General features: G+C 44.7%; 1 protein-coding gene across 1 annotated transcript in view; it reads left to right on the forward strand.

Annotated features, from left to right (window-relative positions):
• Nucleotides 1-4,849, forward strand: part of UBXN6 (UBX domain protein 6) — a 59,250-nt gene extending 54,401 nt beyond the window's left edge. Inside the window, exons 9-11 of the mRNA XM_085639532.1 lie at nucleotides 3,357-3,487; nucleotides 3,671-3,816; nucleotides 4,288-4,849. Coding sequence (XP_085495658.1) covers nucleotides 3,357-3,487; nucleotides 3,671-3,816; nucleotides 4,288-4,416 — 406 coding nt within the window. The 3' untranslated portion in view covers nucleotides 4,417-4,849. The remainder of the gene's footprint in view (nucleotides 1-3,356; nucleotides 3,488-3,670; nucleotides 3,817-4,287) is intronic.
• Nucleotides 4,850-18,479: the final 13,630 nt, after the last annotated feature.

Raw genomic sequence — 18,479 nt, forward strand, 5'->3', positions numbered from 1 at the left:
GGTACCAGGCAATGTCGGGTGCAAACAGGTGATGAGGTGTAGCTTGTCTCCGCAGCCACGTGGTCCCTGAAGGTCGACGACGTCCAGGAGTCGGTTCACGAGCTGTCCCACGCAGGCTCTCGGTGTCGGCGACTCGAAAGAAGCAAACAAGCCTTGGCAAAGGCAGAAGTCGTGAAGAATGAAGAAAGCTGATTGTTCTGACCAGCAAGGTCAGAGGGGCTGCTCCTTTGGAGAGCAGCAGGGGCCAGTCTGGAGCAACCAGACCAGCGTCGTAGATTTCAAGGTTCGTCGCCAAAATGGCCACTAGCCAACGGGCCAGGGACCGGGCAGGCGCGTTGAGATGCAAAGTGCAGAGGGGCCCTACGCAGATCGTGGAGATGCTGGAGGGCTCACCTTTTGTGCAGATGCTGCTCGGGTGTTGGGCTTCTCAGGACCCAAAGCAGAACTTGGAGGGAGCCTCTGTTGTCGCGCTTGCAGCTTGTCGTCGGTCTTTCAAGATGGCTGGCTCCACGTGTCTCGGTGCCTCCACGGGTTCCTTCTTTGCAGGGACTGTGGATCGGGCTGTGAGAGGTCTGGAGGTCCAGGTCTTGTCGGGCTCTGGGCTCGGGCAGGAGGCGGCGGCAAAGCAGACGTCGAGTAGCTGGTTGGTGCTTGCGTTAGCAAGATGGTCACTCCCTGACCATAGGGGAGATTTCCTTCTGTCGTCTGTGCAGCAGAGCGTCAAAGTTCACGTCTTCTTCTTGTAGTTAAGTTGATTCCAGGATGTCTGAAGTCTTAGGACACAGCTCCTACCTTTAAGCGGATTCTAGAGGCCGGACTACCTGCTAGGTCCCTCCCTAAGGGTGGGACCAGGAAGGGGGGTGGTTACACCCCCAATCCTTTGTCCAGCTCGCCCCAGGTCCGGGGCTGGTGTGCCCCAGGACCGGTTTGAACTGGCATATGCACCGAGGCTCCTTGTGAGCCTCAGGCATGTCTGATTCTATTCAAGCCCTACCTGACCAATACACAAAATCCTGTCTGGGGTGGTGCACGCACCTCCCCTGGCAGGAAACCCTTTGTCCACGTCTCCCAAGCTGGAAGGACTCCCAGCAGCAGGAGGGCAGACTTGTGTCTGTGGTGGCAGCATCCATTTTGTGGAGCTGAGGCTATGTCTGATTTTACCTGGGTTTCAGGTACTGTACATGTTGTGTCCCTCTAGAAGGGTGGAATGCTAACCCCGTCGCCAGAATTGGCGAGGGGTTAGTATTCCAATTCGTATGACACCTTACTCGACATGTTTTGATAAGGCCAAACCAAAGATAGCATTTAACCGCGAGGTTCATAATGCACTTAAGAGTATATGGTATGACGATATCTGGAAACGGTAGAAGGAAGTTGTTCCGACCACTGCAGACAGGCTCAGCTCATGCCAGAGCACCATCTCACATGGAACCAAGCACTCTGCCTTCAGGATTGTTAAGGCCTGCCATAGGAGTGACTTATAGGTTACCAGGTGTCCCATTTAAGGTTAGGCATAGGTATACTATACCTAAGTAAGAGGTGGTTACACCAACTTACCCCAGCTGAGTGATCAGCCAGTTGTGTCAAATTTGTTAGGCCAGGCCAGGGGTGGCACAATACATGCTTCAGCCCCTGGTAGGCCTTAGATACACCAATGCCCTGGGTACCTAGTGTACACTGGTACATGGGCTCACAGGGTGATCTAGTTCCAATGGGTTATGCACCTAGGGTACATGGAGTCCATTTTAAAGAGAGAGCAGATGGGCTGAGATCCTGAATGGCAGGATCTCAGGCCAACTAAGTCGAAAAACCAGCTAGACACTAGGCAAAAAATTGGGGGTAAGCATAGTCAGATATCCACCTTCCTACAACAATGACATCGTTTTCCTTCATTGTTTTTTCTATTACAAAGTCAAGATTTTCGAAGGGTTATTAATCTAGTGAGCTGCTTATCATTTAAAAAAAATTCTACTACAACTTTAGAAAAATGCAGGAAGTTTATCCTTGATTTGTGTAAAAAAAACATCGGTAAAGTTGTGTGACAAATTCTGCTACTACTGACTTTTTATCCTGCAGCTTTCTTGAGACTGTTTTTTTTTTTTAAAGCCGAGCCTATGATTCCTAAAGCAAGACTGCTTCAAGGAACATTCTCTGCAGTTAGGGCTTTCTACCAACGAATTGGAAATTCTTAATTGGTCAAATGGCTGTAAATGTGGGTTATTTTGAAGAACTGTAGGTTTTAAGCTTCCTGGTCACAATGAGAGTGGTTATTAATGCAAAATCAGTTACTTTTGAAAAAAAGAAGTTTACATTTTAAATCACTAATTCCAGATCTTTCTAATTGATGGAGCTGTTCAGTGTATATGAATGAAAGCTGCATGATGAAAAACATTGCAGTTTGGTGTTCACAGAAGTGTGAGTACTTGCTTTCAAATGGTAAATGACATCTACATGTGGGAATAGAAACTATCATCATATTTGTCTGTTTTCACATTCTGAATATACATGATATGTGTGTTGAGTGCCTCTCTGTGTGGGCTGGGTATATTGAAACAAGAATATCGGCAGTCCCAATATCGTGACCAGAGCATGAAAGGACAAGATATTGAAAGGTACTTTTGTATAGATTTTTGATGCCTCTCAATATATATAATATATATATAAAAAACCTTGGAAACAAGGAATGACGACTCTGTGTGCTGGTCAAAGATACAATTTATTGTCAGCTGATCAGACTTGTTTCGCCTGCCCAGCAGGCTTGCTCGCTCTTTTTTGGTGAGCAAGCCTGCTGGGCAGGCGAAACGCGTCAGATCAGCTAACAATAAATTGTATCTTTGGCCAGAACACGGCGCCATCATTCCTTGTCTACGAGGTCTTTTAAAATGTAATCAGACCTGGCTTGGTTTGTCCGTTGTTGACGATGCGCCCTATGATTTGGAGTTGCGACGGGCAAAACAAGCAACGAGTCTGATACATATATAATCATCAAGGTACGTAGCTGTGGAGTTGAGAACAGTAAATCTATACCACCCACAGTGCTCTTACCTCTTTGATTATTTTGTCCCTGGATATCCTTGTCACAATATTGTGACCCCTCGATATTTTGGCCTTGATATTCCCTACCCCATTTGACTCAATGTTGTTGGTGGAAGACCATATTATTGATTGGAGGTCACTGTAAGGAAATTTAATTTTCTTGTAATGTTCATATATACAACATGTTCTTTTTCAGTATTTAAGAAAACTGAAAAAAGGCAGGCAAGCCAGAAGTGTGAATGGTGCAAATATAACACGAAATTACTCTGGTTGATGCAGACATGCTTGCCTTGGTAACTAACAGTGTGCTTTTTATGAAGGGCCGAAGCAACTGAGAGAAACTCCATGCTGAGAACTAAAGCCATGCGTGAAAAAGAGGAGAAGAGGGAGATGCGAAAATATAATTACACGTTGCTCCGGGTCCGGCTACCTGATGGACTCATCATACAAGGTAAAGAAGCAAGTTGTCTTGACAGAGATGCCATCTTCGCCAGCATCTGGGTGCAGGGTGAACTTACATTGCAAGCCACCATCACATGGTTTTATTAGAGCCCTAGGTGGTGTTGCAATTAATCGAAGAATCATTCCTGAAATAGTCAAAGGATTCCTCATGTTCTGTTGTGTGCTCTTTCAGGAACCTTCTATGCCCGTGAGCGTATTTCTGCTCTCATGGATTTTGTGAGGGCAGCGCTAGAGAATGATTGGATGCCTTTTGAGCTACTCGGCCCAGGGGGACTGAAACTGGAGGATGAGAACACCCATTTCAATGAATGTGGACTAGTAAGTGATGTGTTGCTTGATAAACCCAAGAATAAAAATGTCAGTGAATAATGCCTAGGCCAGGGAATTGCACTTGCAGCAGTCCAACTTTGACTTGTGGATGATAGTCATTTTTTTCCTAACCTTTAAAGGAGATTTTCCGAGTTCACGATCAAGCTTAGTTTCAATTTTCAAATCCTTGTGCAAACCAAAATTGAAAATAGATTTACATTGGAATATAATTGCATTCTTTATTAGTTTCAGATGAATGCTTGGTTTTGTGCTCTTTCACAGGTACTGCTTTCTAGTTTTCCTGATCACTGCTTGTGGTGTCTCTCGAGAGATGGTTTTTCATTTTATCAGTCTTCCTCTCTCTTGAATGCTGCAATGTGTTGCTGTGCATCTTTGCAGGATCACAAATGTTCAAGGCTCCTAAATGGTGTCTCCATCATGGGAGATCTTTTAATGCATGTTTCTCTAATTTCGCTACAGGTTCCAGCTGCCTTGCTCACATTTCAGTGGGACACTGGAGTGATTAAAGATGTGGAGGCTGCTGGAGCAACAAGCGGTATTAATGTCTTGAAGCCAGAACTACTTGCTGATGTCCAGACACTGTCTTGAAAGAACGTGGACCTAGATCTGAGGCTGCATTCCAGTCTTGGGATTTCCCCCATCTTTTTTGTAATTGCAAAAGACATAATAATGCCTTCAAGGGATGTCTTGCATAACTTTTAGAAATGAATAAATGCTGTGGGCAGCCTGTGTTTATTTTTTGATGTGAGATGCAATCCCTTGTCTACAGGTTATTGAATGCCAAGTGCACTGCAAATGATGTACAGGAAGTGTTCCTCTGAGGCTTGGCTTTACCTTGTGCTTAAAGTCCCCGTGCGCACTCCCATAGAGGGAGAGTATTAACGCTTAATCCAAAGCTTCGGATATAGCTGGACCCATGTCTTTGCTTGTAAAACGAGTTTAAAACCAGAATGTTTAAACACTACAAATATATTTATGTACTTGATGCAGCGTAATTTATTTTAACTAAAATAACAATATGTAACACTTTGTGTACAATGTTTTCATTGCTCTCTCATTTTGCTCAATGGCTGTTGGAACATCATGCTGTGCATTGCGATGTGGTGTAGTTGACTTTAGTTTCCTAAATTTGTGATACCAACAAATGCCACGTCATTCGGACAGGAAGACATACCCTCAGAGTCACAAGGCTTAATAAGTGCTTTCCTCTGGTGATACAGCCATAAAGCCAACTAATTAAGATTATTCTTGGTCTCGGCCTTAAGCAGTTCTTTTCAACATGCCCATGAAATACAAAATATATGCAGTACACATCTTCAGAAGATTGGAATAAGGCACACGCTTACCTCACCGGTTGAAGTTTTTATGCCCCACTCATAAAGTGATTAGTCCAATTTTTAAAGCAGCTTTTCAAGTATGTTACTGTAAAGCGTGTTTGTAAACCACCGATGGAGAATGATTCAAGCTTGGGAACCTACGAAAGATCCAGCGCTGGGAAAATCATGAATGGCAAATAGCGTAAAAGGACCTGTGCTCGGACTGCCACTGGACTATTAGCCAAATGCAAAAAAAATAAAAATACATTGTGTGGAGGGAGAGATGCACCAAGCAAAGCATCAGTGAGCAGCAGGTCATGGGGGAAGGATGCCTCATCACATTCAGAAACTTCCTACACTTCATTTGTAGATGTAAAGTGTCTGTTAGATGGAGAAAAATCTTGCCATGGTTCCTGGACAAGTCCTATCGGCAGGGTAGTGTGATATGACATGACCAGGTAGTACAAAGTATGGTTACCCTACCTGCCAAATCATTGAAAATACAATTATGGTTGATCCTGAAGCTCAGACCTTCCTGTTGCTATCAACTGAATAGATGGAAAAGTGCCCAGCCTTTCAAAGAAACATCTGGCACCAGTTGCCTGGTATAACAATGGATCCAAAGAAAACAGTGTTTCGGTGGAGTCTGCCACTATAGTGGCGACTGAAGCACAAGGGTGACATTTTTTCTGTTGTTCCTGTAAAATACGAGCCAAGATGTGCTGACTGAATGTGTAGGCAGCAATGTAGGACAGCAGCCCTTTCCTCACAGAAGGACTAGATCAAAGGGAATAACATGCTTTGCCCTGATAAGTTTAACTTAGTTGAGGGGAAGTCAGGAAGCACTTTGAAGAGGTGTTTTTTAAAAATCATTATTAACAAAGACAAAATTGTCATGTCACACATGAAATGTTCCAATGCTCTGCAAAGTTGTGAAAAAGAAATGGAAGTAACACTGGAGGCAAATTTCTCTGCTCCGCAATAAGCTTTACTCCATGTACAAAGAGACAGTCACTGAAGTTGTAATCATTTTTTTCCCTTGGGGTTTCAGGTTTATTTTATAGTGAAAGGTAGATTTTGTTTGATAAAATATAATGTTGTAATCAACCCGAAAGTGGTGAACGCTGCCATAGTTATGAATCCAGGGTGAATTCCTTGCCCAACAAACGGATGGTACTTGAAAGACAAGAGCAAGGGATTTATTAGAAATACTTTTACTTGCTGAAGCATTGCTGTAAGCAATATAAATGAGAAAAAAGCAGATATAAAACACCCACAGAAAAATTAACACAATGAGATTAAATAGAGAAATCATCCTCATCACAAATTATCTAATACAGGCTTGCCTGGTGCATTATATTGTATGGCGAGTCCATATCACCAAGGATAAAAGCTGACTGCAGAGTAGGGGTACTGGCGATAGTTCCGTTTTTATGTGAGATAAAAAAACGTATTTACCTGTAACTTTCGTTCTCCAGTATTGGTATCTTTCATAGAATAAAACCAAAGGGGATGATGGACGGAGTGTCGAACATTTCAAGCACTCACCCCCAGTCAACTGATCTGGGTTTAATCCATCATCTTTCTTTAGCTCACTCCGCCACCCCATTTCAGACATGGCTATATGCAAATCAGTCTGACCCTGTGCCTCATGGGAACAGTCAAGCCCAAACTGCCAAGCCATGTCTTCCCTGGACTGGAAACAAGCATCCTGGGACCGGTTTCGGGTTCATAACCCTCATCAGCCAGGCTATCTTGAATCCAGTGGCAAAGTGAGCAAGGGACCCACGTCTGGGCATACCCTGCCAACTTAGGGCGAACAAAGCAAAACCAAAGGGGATGATGGACGGAGTGTTGAACATTGCAAGCACTGAATGTATGACATTGTTCTGCATTCTGTCCATCAACAGTTCTTTTTGCATTTGTCACCCCGAGTGGGACGGGTATGCTCAGACGTGAGTCCCGTGCTCTCCATGCCACTGGAATCAAGCTATCCCGGCTGAGGAGGGGTGAAATCCCAAAACCGGTCCTAGGATGCTTGTTTCCAGTCCAGGGAGGACCTGGCCTGGCAGTTCGGGCTGGACTGTTCCATGGGGCACAGGGTCAAGACTGATTTGCATATGGCTGGGTCCAAACTGGAATGGCATGGTGAGCAAAAAAACGATGGATTTAGGCCCAGATCTCTGTACTGGGGTGAATGTATGACATTGTTCTGCATTCTGTCCATCAACAGTTCTTTTTGTATCTTTCGTAGATTCACATGCTTAAATCTTCCCCGTTGTCGAGGTGGGAGTCCCATGGTATATTCTAGAGCAGTAGAAGTAACATACATAGCTTACAGTGGTAAAAGACATTGACTTTTGTAGCTTAGCTATATCAATTATAAAGAACCAAACTCCAGCCAATCACGCAATAGCACCCTTTGGAACACTCCCAGCAGAGGCCTCTTCCCTTAGATTTTCTAACACAAGTGTAAAGAATCACCACTTGCCAAGATGGAGAGCCTCCAAGGGTAGGAAGTTGTCGCATGTGAATCTATGAAAGATATTAATACTTAAGAATGTGAGTTACAAGTAAATAACACGTTTCTCCAGTATTGGATCTTTCATAGATTCATATGCTCGAATCAGAATAGTTGGCAGTCACATACCATATACTGTAAAATCTAGTTATATAACCCAAAAGCGGATGGTGGGTACAAATGTATATGTGTGTCTGTATAGATATATATATATAGATACACACTCACGAGACAAGGCTCACCTTATTGGAAAAGATGTCGAAGCACCGCGTGATCGACAGCTGAATCGCTGCACCAAAGCAAGGCTAAAATGTTGGGTGACTGTATGCCCAGTTTTCCACGTTGCAGCACGGCATATACTCGTGATAGGCACTCCAGCAAACAGGGTAGTTGTAGAGACTGCCCTGGTCGAGTGTGCCTTAGCCTTTCCTCTTAAAGGCCGACCGGCCTCAGAGTGGCAGAATTGAATGCCTGCCAAGATTAATCTTTCTATGGTGGCTTTTAAAACCAGACCTCCCTTGTTATGGTTTCCATATGCCACAAATATCTTGTCTGTAGTGTGCAGATGCTTTGTGCAATGCAAACAGAACTTCTAGCACCTTTTTATAGCAAGGCTATGTAAAGTTCGCAGATCTGGGAAGAAAGGTCTTGAGCACAACAGGTTAGTGGATATGGAAATCTATTGGAGCTTTAGGTATGAACTTGGGATTAGTTCGGAGACCCACAGTATTATTTTTGAATTGTAAAAAGGTTTCTTTATTGTGAAAGCTGGAGTTCTCCTTGTGGAGGTAAAAGCCAAACGCAAAAAGCAACCTTCCACGTTAGGAATTTTAGTTCTGCCCTGTGAATAGGTTTGAAAGTGACTCTTCATCAGTTGTGACAATACCGTGTTCAGTTGCTAGGCGGGAGGAGGTGATTTTTATTAGAGGAAAAATCCTGAATAAGCCTTTAAGAAATTGTGTGATTAGTCTGTTGGACCACAGAGAAGTAGAACCTGCAGTGGTGAAGCTAGACACTTTGTGCCCCGTGGCGCTCCCTGTCTTTGCCACCCCGCAGTGGCCGCCTGGGGGATAGGGGTGCTGGCGATTCCTGCGTCTGTTTTCCGCAGGGTGGCAAACACATGTAAGAGCTGAAGGGGGGGGGGGGGGGGGGGTGCAATCTGGCAATTCCACCAAAACTTTGCCACCCGGGGCGAACTGCATGTTCATCTGTACCTTTAGATAGCCGCGAGATGCACTTTAATGGAAGAATGCACCAGACCCTATCTAATCAGAGAGAGTAGGTATGGCAAAACCTTTTTCTGGAGGTGAATTTGGGTGGATGTTAGACTGCTGGCACCACAGGCAAAAAAGCTTAATTTTCAAGCGATACGTTTTGTTTGCTCTGGCTCGTGCTAAGATATCTCTATAGTCCTCCGAGATATCTAGGTATTGCAACTCATAGTTGCAGGAGCTAGGCTGATAAGTGCAGAGAAGTCGGGTTGCGGTTGATTGAGAGCAAATCCTACAGGGGCTCCAGCTTAATGTGATTGTCTTCCAGTAACAGCAGAAGCTCAGTCAACCAGTGCTGTCTGGGCCACCATGGTGCAAGGAGTGCATGGTTCCTTTTTCCTGAGGAGTCTGGGAATGAGGGAGAAAAGCGTATGCATAGATTCCTTGACCAGCTGAATGAAAACACATTCCCCCACTACCCTTTTTGAAGGTCCCAGCTTGCATAAAGCCGCCTTTTCCGATTGTCTTGAAAAGCTGTTCTGGTCTTATGGATACTTGGTGCGATAATGCCCATTTCCATGTTTCCTGTGCCTCCAGAGACCGGATTTGAGATCTTGTACCTCTTAGTTTGTTGAGGTAATGCCTACTGGTGGTGTTGTCTGTTCGTATCAACACTGATGATCCCTGTATTCTGGAAAAAAAGGCTTGAATTGCAAAATAAATCGCCCCGAGTTCTGGGAAGTATATGATGATTTTGGACTGTGAGACATTCCATTTGCCAGTTATTTGAAGATGCCTACTCCTCCAGCGAAGCATCTGTTGTGATTATGTACTCAGGAACTGGAGATAGGAACATTAGCCCTGATGAGAGATTATTGGAGTTCTTCCACCAAGGAAGTGCCTTTTGTATATCCGGTGTGACTAGGATGACTTTGTCGAATGAGCCTTCCACCTGAACCCATTGCTTGTTCAGTTCTTCCTGGAATGGTCTCATTCTTAGATGAGCACAAGGCACTGGGAGAATGGCCAATGAGACCATGCTGGGAATAGATTTGAGGAGACAAACAGAAATGGGCTTTCTTTTTTAGAGGGTTTGAACCAGTGTCATGAGTTTTGCCTGTCTGTGGGCAAGAATAGCTTTTCCTGTAATGTATCTGGGATTGCTCCTAGGACATTTATCCCTGTTGAGTGAGAGAGGAGAGACTTTTAGTGTTTACTCTGAGCCACAGGGACTGAAACATCCGTAGACAGATAGTTGTGGCCTTCAATGCTTGTTGGACAGATGGTGGTTTTGTGAGCCAGTCATCGAGATATGGAAATACCTGAAGGGTTCTGTGCTAGATGGGCTGCCACTGGGGCGAGACATTGTGTGAATATGTCCGAGGGGCTGACCTGCGACCAAAGGGAAGCCCTTTGATTTGATAGTCAGCTCTGGCCACTGTGAATCTGAGAAACGTGCGATGCTAAGGATAGATAGGAATATGGAAATAAGCATCCTGCAAATCCAGAACCAACATGAAATCTCAGTGATTGTGGAGCTGCAGGATCTCTTGAAGAGTGACCATCCGAAAGGATTTCTTTTACCATTACTTGTTGAGCTTCCTGAGAACCAGAATGGGACGCCATTCTCCAGATTTCTTCTTGACCAGGAAAAAGAGAGAACAGAATCCCATCCTTTCTGAGAATGTGGAACTTTCCCTATGGCCCCCTTGTTTAGCATGGCCAGCGCCTCTTTCCTGAGAAGATGGAGGTGGGGTGTAGACACTCTTTTTGGTGGAGTGTTGGGTGGAATTTGCGCGAACTCCAGGGTATGGCCAATAAGATCCAGGACCCAGTTGTCCATTGCGATTGTTCGCCATTGATGCTCATACTGGGAAATTTGTGCTCCGACAGAATGGATGCTGAAGGGAGTGTAACCAGCACTAAGATTTTGTCACTGTTTCCTGCCAGTGTCTCTTCCTGGTAATACTTCCTCCGTGGCTGTTGCTTGGAGTAGGCGGCTGCTGGTGGTGCACTGTATGGCTGGTGCTTCTGATAAGCAAGCTGAAAGGGCTGTTGATCAGGCTGGTATCGCAGATATCCACCACAATAGAAATATGTACCTCTTCTGTGGACCACTCTGAAAGGCGTTTTTCAGAATTGTAAGGTATCAAAGGATCTTGCGGTGTCAGTCTTGATTGTAAGGAATCGTCAATGTTCTTGCCAAACATGGCACAGCCATCATATGTCTAGGATTTTTGGGGGGGGGACTTCAGGATGAAATGTCGCCTTCGGCCAACGTTGGCGTCTAAGGATCGCTGACCCTGCAAGCTGCCGGAAACCTAAGGAAGCTATGTCCATAGCACAATCTATAATCTCTAACACAGATCTTTCTCCCTCTAGCAGTCTTTCTTGCTTCCGTTTTCTTGTCATCTGACAAAAAATACAGATATGTGGCAATGTCCGACCACATCTTGCAGTCATACCTGCCCAGGATTGCCAGAGAGCACATATGGTAGTGCTTGAGAAGGTGGAGAACTGCTTCCCTATATTATCATGGGGTCTGCCTTCCTTGTCAGGTGGTGTTGAGATTGGTGTGGAAGGGTTCTTTGACAGTGGCTGAGCAGCCTGTGTAATAACTGAGTCTGGTTTTGGATGTCCTACCAGACATGCCGGAGAGTCCTCAGGGGACTTACATTTTGTCGATTCTCAGAAGAACCGCTGTCACTGTGGCAAGGGTTTTCATTATTTGAATCTGCTCCACCCAAATGTAATCTACTATAGGGTTTGCTCTGTCTTCCTTGACTGTTCCTTAAAATCCTTAAGGAAGCAATCGGATTGCTTCATTGTGATCGAGAGCTGAAAACGTGTAGCAGCTTGTTCCATAAATGTAAGACAACGACCAATCAATGTCCTCTAGTGGAGAATCTATTGGTTGAGGTGCCAGAGAAGAAGGCGTGGGGCTGAGGTATTCATCTCACTCATTGGCCACCAACTGGGTATCATGAATTTCAAGAAAACCATGGCACTTAGAAAAGGGCAACTTCTCCTGTGCCGTAAGGGCCGAGGGGATCTCCAGTGGGAGTACATCCTCCCGCACTAAACTCTATTCCACAACAAGTACCCCATGGTCTTGTGAATCACGCTCACAAGTATCTAAAGCTAACCCTGGTTAGTTAGATATGGGAGGGTTCTTTTGAAGCACTCTAGTTGTTACCCAGTAGATTGTGGGGAAGGAAACAATTCCTTTTGTTAATAATACCCTCACACACTCTAGTAGTGTCATGCTTCATCATCGGGTCACCCGACTCCTAAAGGTCAGGGTGGGCTCAACCGTATTCCAGGGAGCTCTTGGCGCGATATGGCCAGGGAGTGTTAAAGATTAAAAATCTGCAGACAGATCACAGTATCCCTTTATTCGTGGAACTGTCAAGGATATTAAAATACAAAACTAGGGGGGGGGGGGGCGGGGGGGCCTTGGAGTTGTATGGTCCTATGACCCCTAGTGCCAACATGTTTCAGTCCTTGAATGGCCAGTAAGGTCCAGGACATTCTTCAGGGCAGAAAAGGGGGTATCCTCCCTGGAAATTGCAGACCGGGTAATCCTTATCCACTTTTATCTAACAAGGGCAGATAGCTGCTCCTTTGTAAATATCATCAGATTAATTATCTTGCTTTTATTATAACTCTTGACTCCATCTGGAAATGAGAAAGAAGAAGAGCGAAAGGAGATCATAGCGCAACATTATTGGCATAGTATCAACACTTCCCATTGGTGATGTGCTCTTGTATACACCCATGCTTGTCATACAGGGAGGGTGTGTAGAAGCCATCACTCATCATACCATCTTGGTATGTGTATCCAGTACTATTTATCAATGTAGCACTTTGCTTTGTGATATATACAGTGATGTGGCGATATATATTGCATACTGCCACTATTCACTTTACAATGCATGTGTAGTCACTTTAGAAACCATTCCAGTGTCATTCACATCACACCACACACTACTAAAATCAATCGCCATTGTGTCACACTCACACATACATTTCAAACATGTCTCTCTCCCTTACCCCATTTTGGGAGAGTATACGAATCACTGGGGACTTCAGCATATTAAGGGTAGCCCTTTAGTCAAACTCTGTTCGGTGTCGTGTGCCCATCGTAAAAAAACAGTTGAGGGAGACACAAAGCAGAAAAAGAAAGAAAACTGCACCACATCTGCCTTTAGTTACTTCTATCAGTGTTCGAAGGTCAAGTCTTACCTGGTATTAAGAGTTTCCAGCAGTCTGCCCCTCCTTTAATACTTACTCCATCAAGGCTCCTGCCCCGTAACAGCACCTACTTGGTCTGTGTCCCCGGGCTTGCGCCCCTAGGGCTGCTCGGTTCGTCCTTAGGAAGCCGGCGTTTCCGTGTGTTGCCGGTATTCGACACACCCACTAGGTGTGTCTCACGTTGAGGAAACGCGGGAACCGGACGTGCGTGTAACGCAACGTTACGAGATTCTGGTAACTGTAGTCCCGTGGAATGCCTGGGCTCCGTGAAAGAGCTTCAAGAGTAACACTTATGATTTCCCTAATGCCACACTTCCACCTTGCTACTCACAACTTTTTAGATCCTACCCGGGGTTTTTTTCTCAATTTATAGTTGACTGTTTTAAACGACGGTGTGTTCGTGTATCGTTACACTGTTCCACATGAAAAAGGGGGCAAACCTTTATGTGTGTATTGTATAGATACATGGGCAGGTGACTGCCTAGATCCCAACCCACAGCACATCATCATTCATAATTGTGCATGGGTAAGCTGGTGGGTTGTTACATGAAACCGCATGGAGTAACATGACATCATTCAAATGACATAACTTTATTTCAATTAACAAGCTTAATCTGTATTAACGTGCCGTTACTTGTTTTGGGCCGGCCGTGATGAATGTCGGGGCAGTTAAACTTCCCTGCTACTATATCCAAAAGGGTAGACATGGCATTACATTAATCCCTCTATCCAGCTGCGTGGCACTTTGTGATGTAAGGGCATATTTAGTGTCCCTACGTGGTGTCGACCCTATCAATGATATTGTAATGCAGTTATGGGAGAATTATAAGGTCCCGCGCTCTAAACAGAATTCATCTTTGGTTAAGTTGATTCAACGGAATGGAATCGTTTAACCCATTCTCGTGGGTCCTCAGCCGATAGACCCATGGCTTGCCCAAGAGGAGCCACCAACGGACGGCCCCCTAGCCTCATAGGCTAACATTGGTCCTCAGCACTCTGCACCCGGCTGCCCTAGTGCAGCTGAGGGTGCTCTTTGAGTGCATCCTTGACCCTAGGGGAACCCATGTTCTAATCCCAGAAACTCAATCCTCAAGACTGATTACTTACCTGCAAAACTATAACCTCATTTTCCTCCATAGGTGCATTGACAAGTGTTGGGTCGTGTTTGTATGGAAACCTAAGAAACTGTGTTTTAATGGCAAAATACTTTACTTACCTTTGTCTAGGAAATGTCCCAGTGTGATATCTAACAATACAACACCGGGGAGGAAAAAGTTATCTAAAAAGTAATCACAAAGTAATTACAAGTAGCTGTCTTTAAATTCTTTACAAACCTGTAACAGTCAATTTCATCCAGCTTGCATATTCTGACCAATCTGTTTTAAAGGTACAATTTTACTTACCTGTACCAAGTCACGCTTGGTTCTAAAAATAAAATACAACTAAAGAAATATTTTTTATACACACAATTGGTCTGAGTTCTACTTTTACCTCTCTAAGCCTTTGTGGATCCATTGGGCTCTTTGAACACTATACCTTACTTTGGGTTTAGTATATACAGAGCCAGCTTCCTACATTGGTGCTTCAGCGGTGACGTCTACAACTTTGCAAATGTTGGGCTGACTTTGTCAACACCTGATCACATGAGAGAACTCCTTAATTGTCTTTAGAATTCTGATTTTTTTTTTTTTTGAATTTACAATTTTTCCAAATTTCAAAGTCTGTTAGTGCCTTGGTTAGGTCCTTTTAGGATTTTTTTCAGAAAATAAGAACTCATCATAGTTAAGGGTAAGAGGGTTTAGAAATGTTTCTTAGGCGGAAGAGCTCAACCTCACCCCTTACATCCATCTAGAAATAAGAGTGTTAAGGTTTCTATGCAAACTTAAAAACATTGTTATGGGGTCCCATCCTTCCAAGAAAATGCCCCAGGAGCTCTTGACAGAGTATGCTAAGGACCACCCATCCGAGCAAGGTGAAGACCTCTCAGATGGAAAAGAAAGTGAAGGGGACAAAGCTACCTTTTAACCCCCTTAACTTCCTAGGGTGGACAGGGTCCCTGTGCCCCTGACTCCAAGAATACTACTCCCAGCACCTATATCCCAGACAGGTGGGTAGGGTACCTCTGAGACCATTGGGTAAAGCCTCAATGAAGAGACCAACCTTTTTACAAGGTTGGCCAAAAGATTAGACCTAGAGAGCAGAACTGGGCTTAGCTCCCATCAATGGTGGCAGAAATTTATTAAATAAGGATAAAGAACAATCATGATCCTAAAATCCCCAAAGGGATTGTCCCTAAATATGAAGACGGTGATATCACATAATGGTTCACAGCCTTTGAGAGGGCCTGTGAAATGAGGTCAGTGAAGAAGTCACACGGGGGGGGGGGGCACTCCTTTGGGAACTGTTCACTGGTAACTGCAGGGGCAGACTCCTGACCCTTACTATACAGATGCTGGGTCTAATGATCTCATGAAGAAATGTCTGATTGAGTGCTTAAGACTCACAACTGAGGAAAATAGGAATAGATTCAAGGGGGCTCACAAAACCCAAAGCCAGTCCTGGGTTGACTTTGTAGACTACTCAGTTAAGACACTGGATGGATGGTTAACTGCAAATAATGTGCATGATTTTGAAGGGCTTTGTAATCATTTTATGAAGGAACAGATTTTGAGTAATTGCACTAATGAAAAGTTGCATCAACATCTGGAAGACCTAGGTCTAATTTCTCCCCAAGAATTGGTAAAGAAGGCAGGCCACTGGGTCAAGACTAGGGTAACAAAAACAGCCACTGGGGATGACCAAAAGAAAGGGGTTACAAATCCTCCCCAGGGGCAAGAGTGGAGAACCCCAAAGATAAAAACTAAGTCTTCTAAAGGGCCCCCAAAATCTGTTCAGGGGGGGGTGGGTCCCAGAACATTTCTCGGGTCCCCATTAGGTACAAAGGGAAAAACTTTGATCCTCAAAAGGCCTGGTGTTACAACTGTAAGAGGTTGGGACACCTGACTGGAGATGCTACTTGTCCTAAAAAGAAGCCCCCTCATGTCCTACTACAGCTACTCCTGGTGTAGCCAGTCTCCAGATGGGATCAGCAGTGTGCCAAGAGCAAATCGGGGGAAATACTGAAGCAGTTCTAGTCACAGAACAGGAAGATGAGTTTGCCACTTTAGCTGTGTGGCCACCCAACATAGACAAATACTTACAATACCCTTGGATCAATGGGACTAGAATAGAAGCCCTGAGGGATACAAGGGGCCAGTGTCACTATGGTGAGAGATACACTGGTTTCCCCAGAGCAATACCGGATTGTAAAAATGTATCCAGTCAACAACGCTGATAGTGTTACTACAGACCATGCTATGGTAACATTAGACTGGGGAGGAGGGGTTACTGGCCTGAAACAGGTAGTGGTCTCTCCAAAACCTTCAACTGCCTGTCTGCATGAGAATGACCTGCATATCTCAGCAGGGGTTGAGGTAGAATTGAAAACCCATCTAGCAATGCTGGACATTCCTGAGATTGGAAATGCCAAGACAAAAGCACAGAGCCATTCACAGGGTGAAAAAGAAGTGTTGGAGCCTGGAAGAATGACCCAACCTCCCAAGAGAAAAAGCAAGAAGACTGGGGAATTAGCTTCTGGATAGCTAAAAATTCAGGACCCCTCTCCTCAGGGAGAGAACTTGTCAGCCCCAGTGGGAACTGAGCCCATGGAACTTGACCGTTATAGGTTTGAGCTGCTAAGACCCACAAAGGAACAGCTGTGCCTTGGACAGCAGTCCTGTCCAACTCTTGAAGGCCTGAGACAGCAAGCTGCTGCGCAGGAAAAGGGAGAGGTTAGTGGAATCCACAGGGCCTATTGGGAAGAGGAACTCCTGTATACTGAAGCCAGAGGTTCCCAACCCTGGTGCCACTAGGAGAGTGGTAGTGCCTCAGACGTACAGAGTTTTTACTCACATTTGCCCATGGCACCCCCCTAGCTTGGCATCTTGATCAGACCAAAACTTGGAACCAGCTTGTCAGCCATTTCTACTGGCCCCAGATATCCCAGAAAGTAAAGTAGTTTGTCAGCTCCTGTGTCACCAGCCAAGCCAGTTGCAAAACAGCCGGACACCCAAAGGCCCCATTAGTTTCACCACCAGTGGTTGGGGTTCCCTTTGAGAGGGTAGGTGTGTACATAGTGGGTCCACTGGAGACTCCCACAGCCGCAGGAAGGATAATGTTATTTACCCAGTAAGCATCTGTTCTTGGCATGTAGAACTATAGATTCACATGCTTTGCATACTCCTGCCATCTAGTGTTGTGTCCGGATGTTTGCAAGTAGTTTTTCTTCGAATAATTCTTTCCTGTCACATGGTAAGGTGACTCCTCTTTTTGGTGGTAATGCGCATGGGCATCAACTCTATTGTTAGACTGTGTTCCCACAGAGGGTAAGAATGGAGTTGGTAAGTGTAGAATAGAGATGTTCAGGCATATGTATACAAAGTGAGAACTGCAACAACTACAGGTACCCGGGGAGGCGGGTGGGCCCATGTGAATCTACAGCTCTACATGCAAGAACAGATGCTTACTGGGTAAGTAACTATCAGTTCGAGGCATGTGAGCTGTAGATCACATGCTTTGCATAGACTATACAGCAGTATACTCCCAAAGCGGTGGCTAACCTGTAGCTGTTGCAAGTGTTTGAAACAGTGTTTTAAGTACTGCCTGGCCTACATTAGCTTGTTGCCTCGCTAACTCATCTACACAATAGTGCTTGGTGAATATGTGCGGTGTAGACCAAGTTGCTGCCTTACAGATGTCAGCTACGGGAATATTCCCTAAGGCGGCCAAGTAGCCTCTATCTTGCAAGTGGAATGCGGTCTAGGGGGTATTATCAAAGTTCTTTTTGCTTTCAAATAACATGGCTGAATACATTTCACAATTCATCTTGCAATGCCTGATTTAGATATCGGATTGCCTTTGTATGGTGGTGAAAAGTCAACAAAAAGCGGCTTTGTTTTGAGAAATTATTTTGTTCTTTTCACATGATATAGTAGAGCCCTTCTAACGTCAAGTGTGTGTCAAGCTCGTTCTGCTACCGAATCAGGCTGAGGAAAGAACACAGGTAACTCAACTAATTGATTGATATGAAAAGCATAAATTACTTAAGGAAGAAATTTAGGATTGGTTCGAAGAACCACTCTGTCTTTGTGAAGCTGAACGAAAGACTTGTATAGTTAATGCCTGGAGTTCACCAACCCTCCTTAGTGAAGTGATGGCTATGAGAAAAGCAACCTTCCATGAGAGGAATTGTAATTGACACCTGTGCATAAGTTGAAATGGCAGACCCTTTAGCCTTGTAAGGACTATGTT

The sequence above is a fragment of the Triturus cristatus genome, chromosome 12, assembly GCF_964204655.1.
Source record: "Triturus cristatus chromosome 12, aTriCri1.1, whole genome shotgun sequence".
Lineage (NCBI taxonomy): Eukaryota > Metazoa > Chordata > Amphibia > Caudata > Salamandridae > Triturus > Triturus cristatus.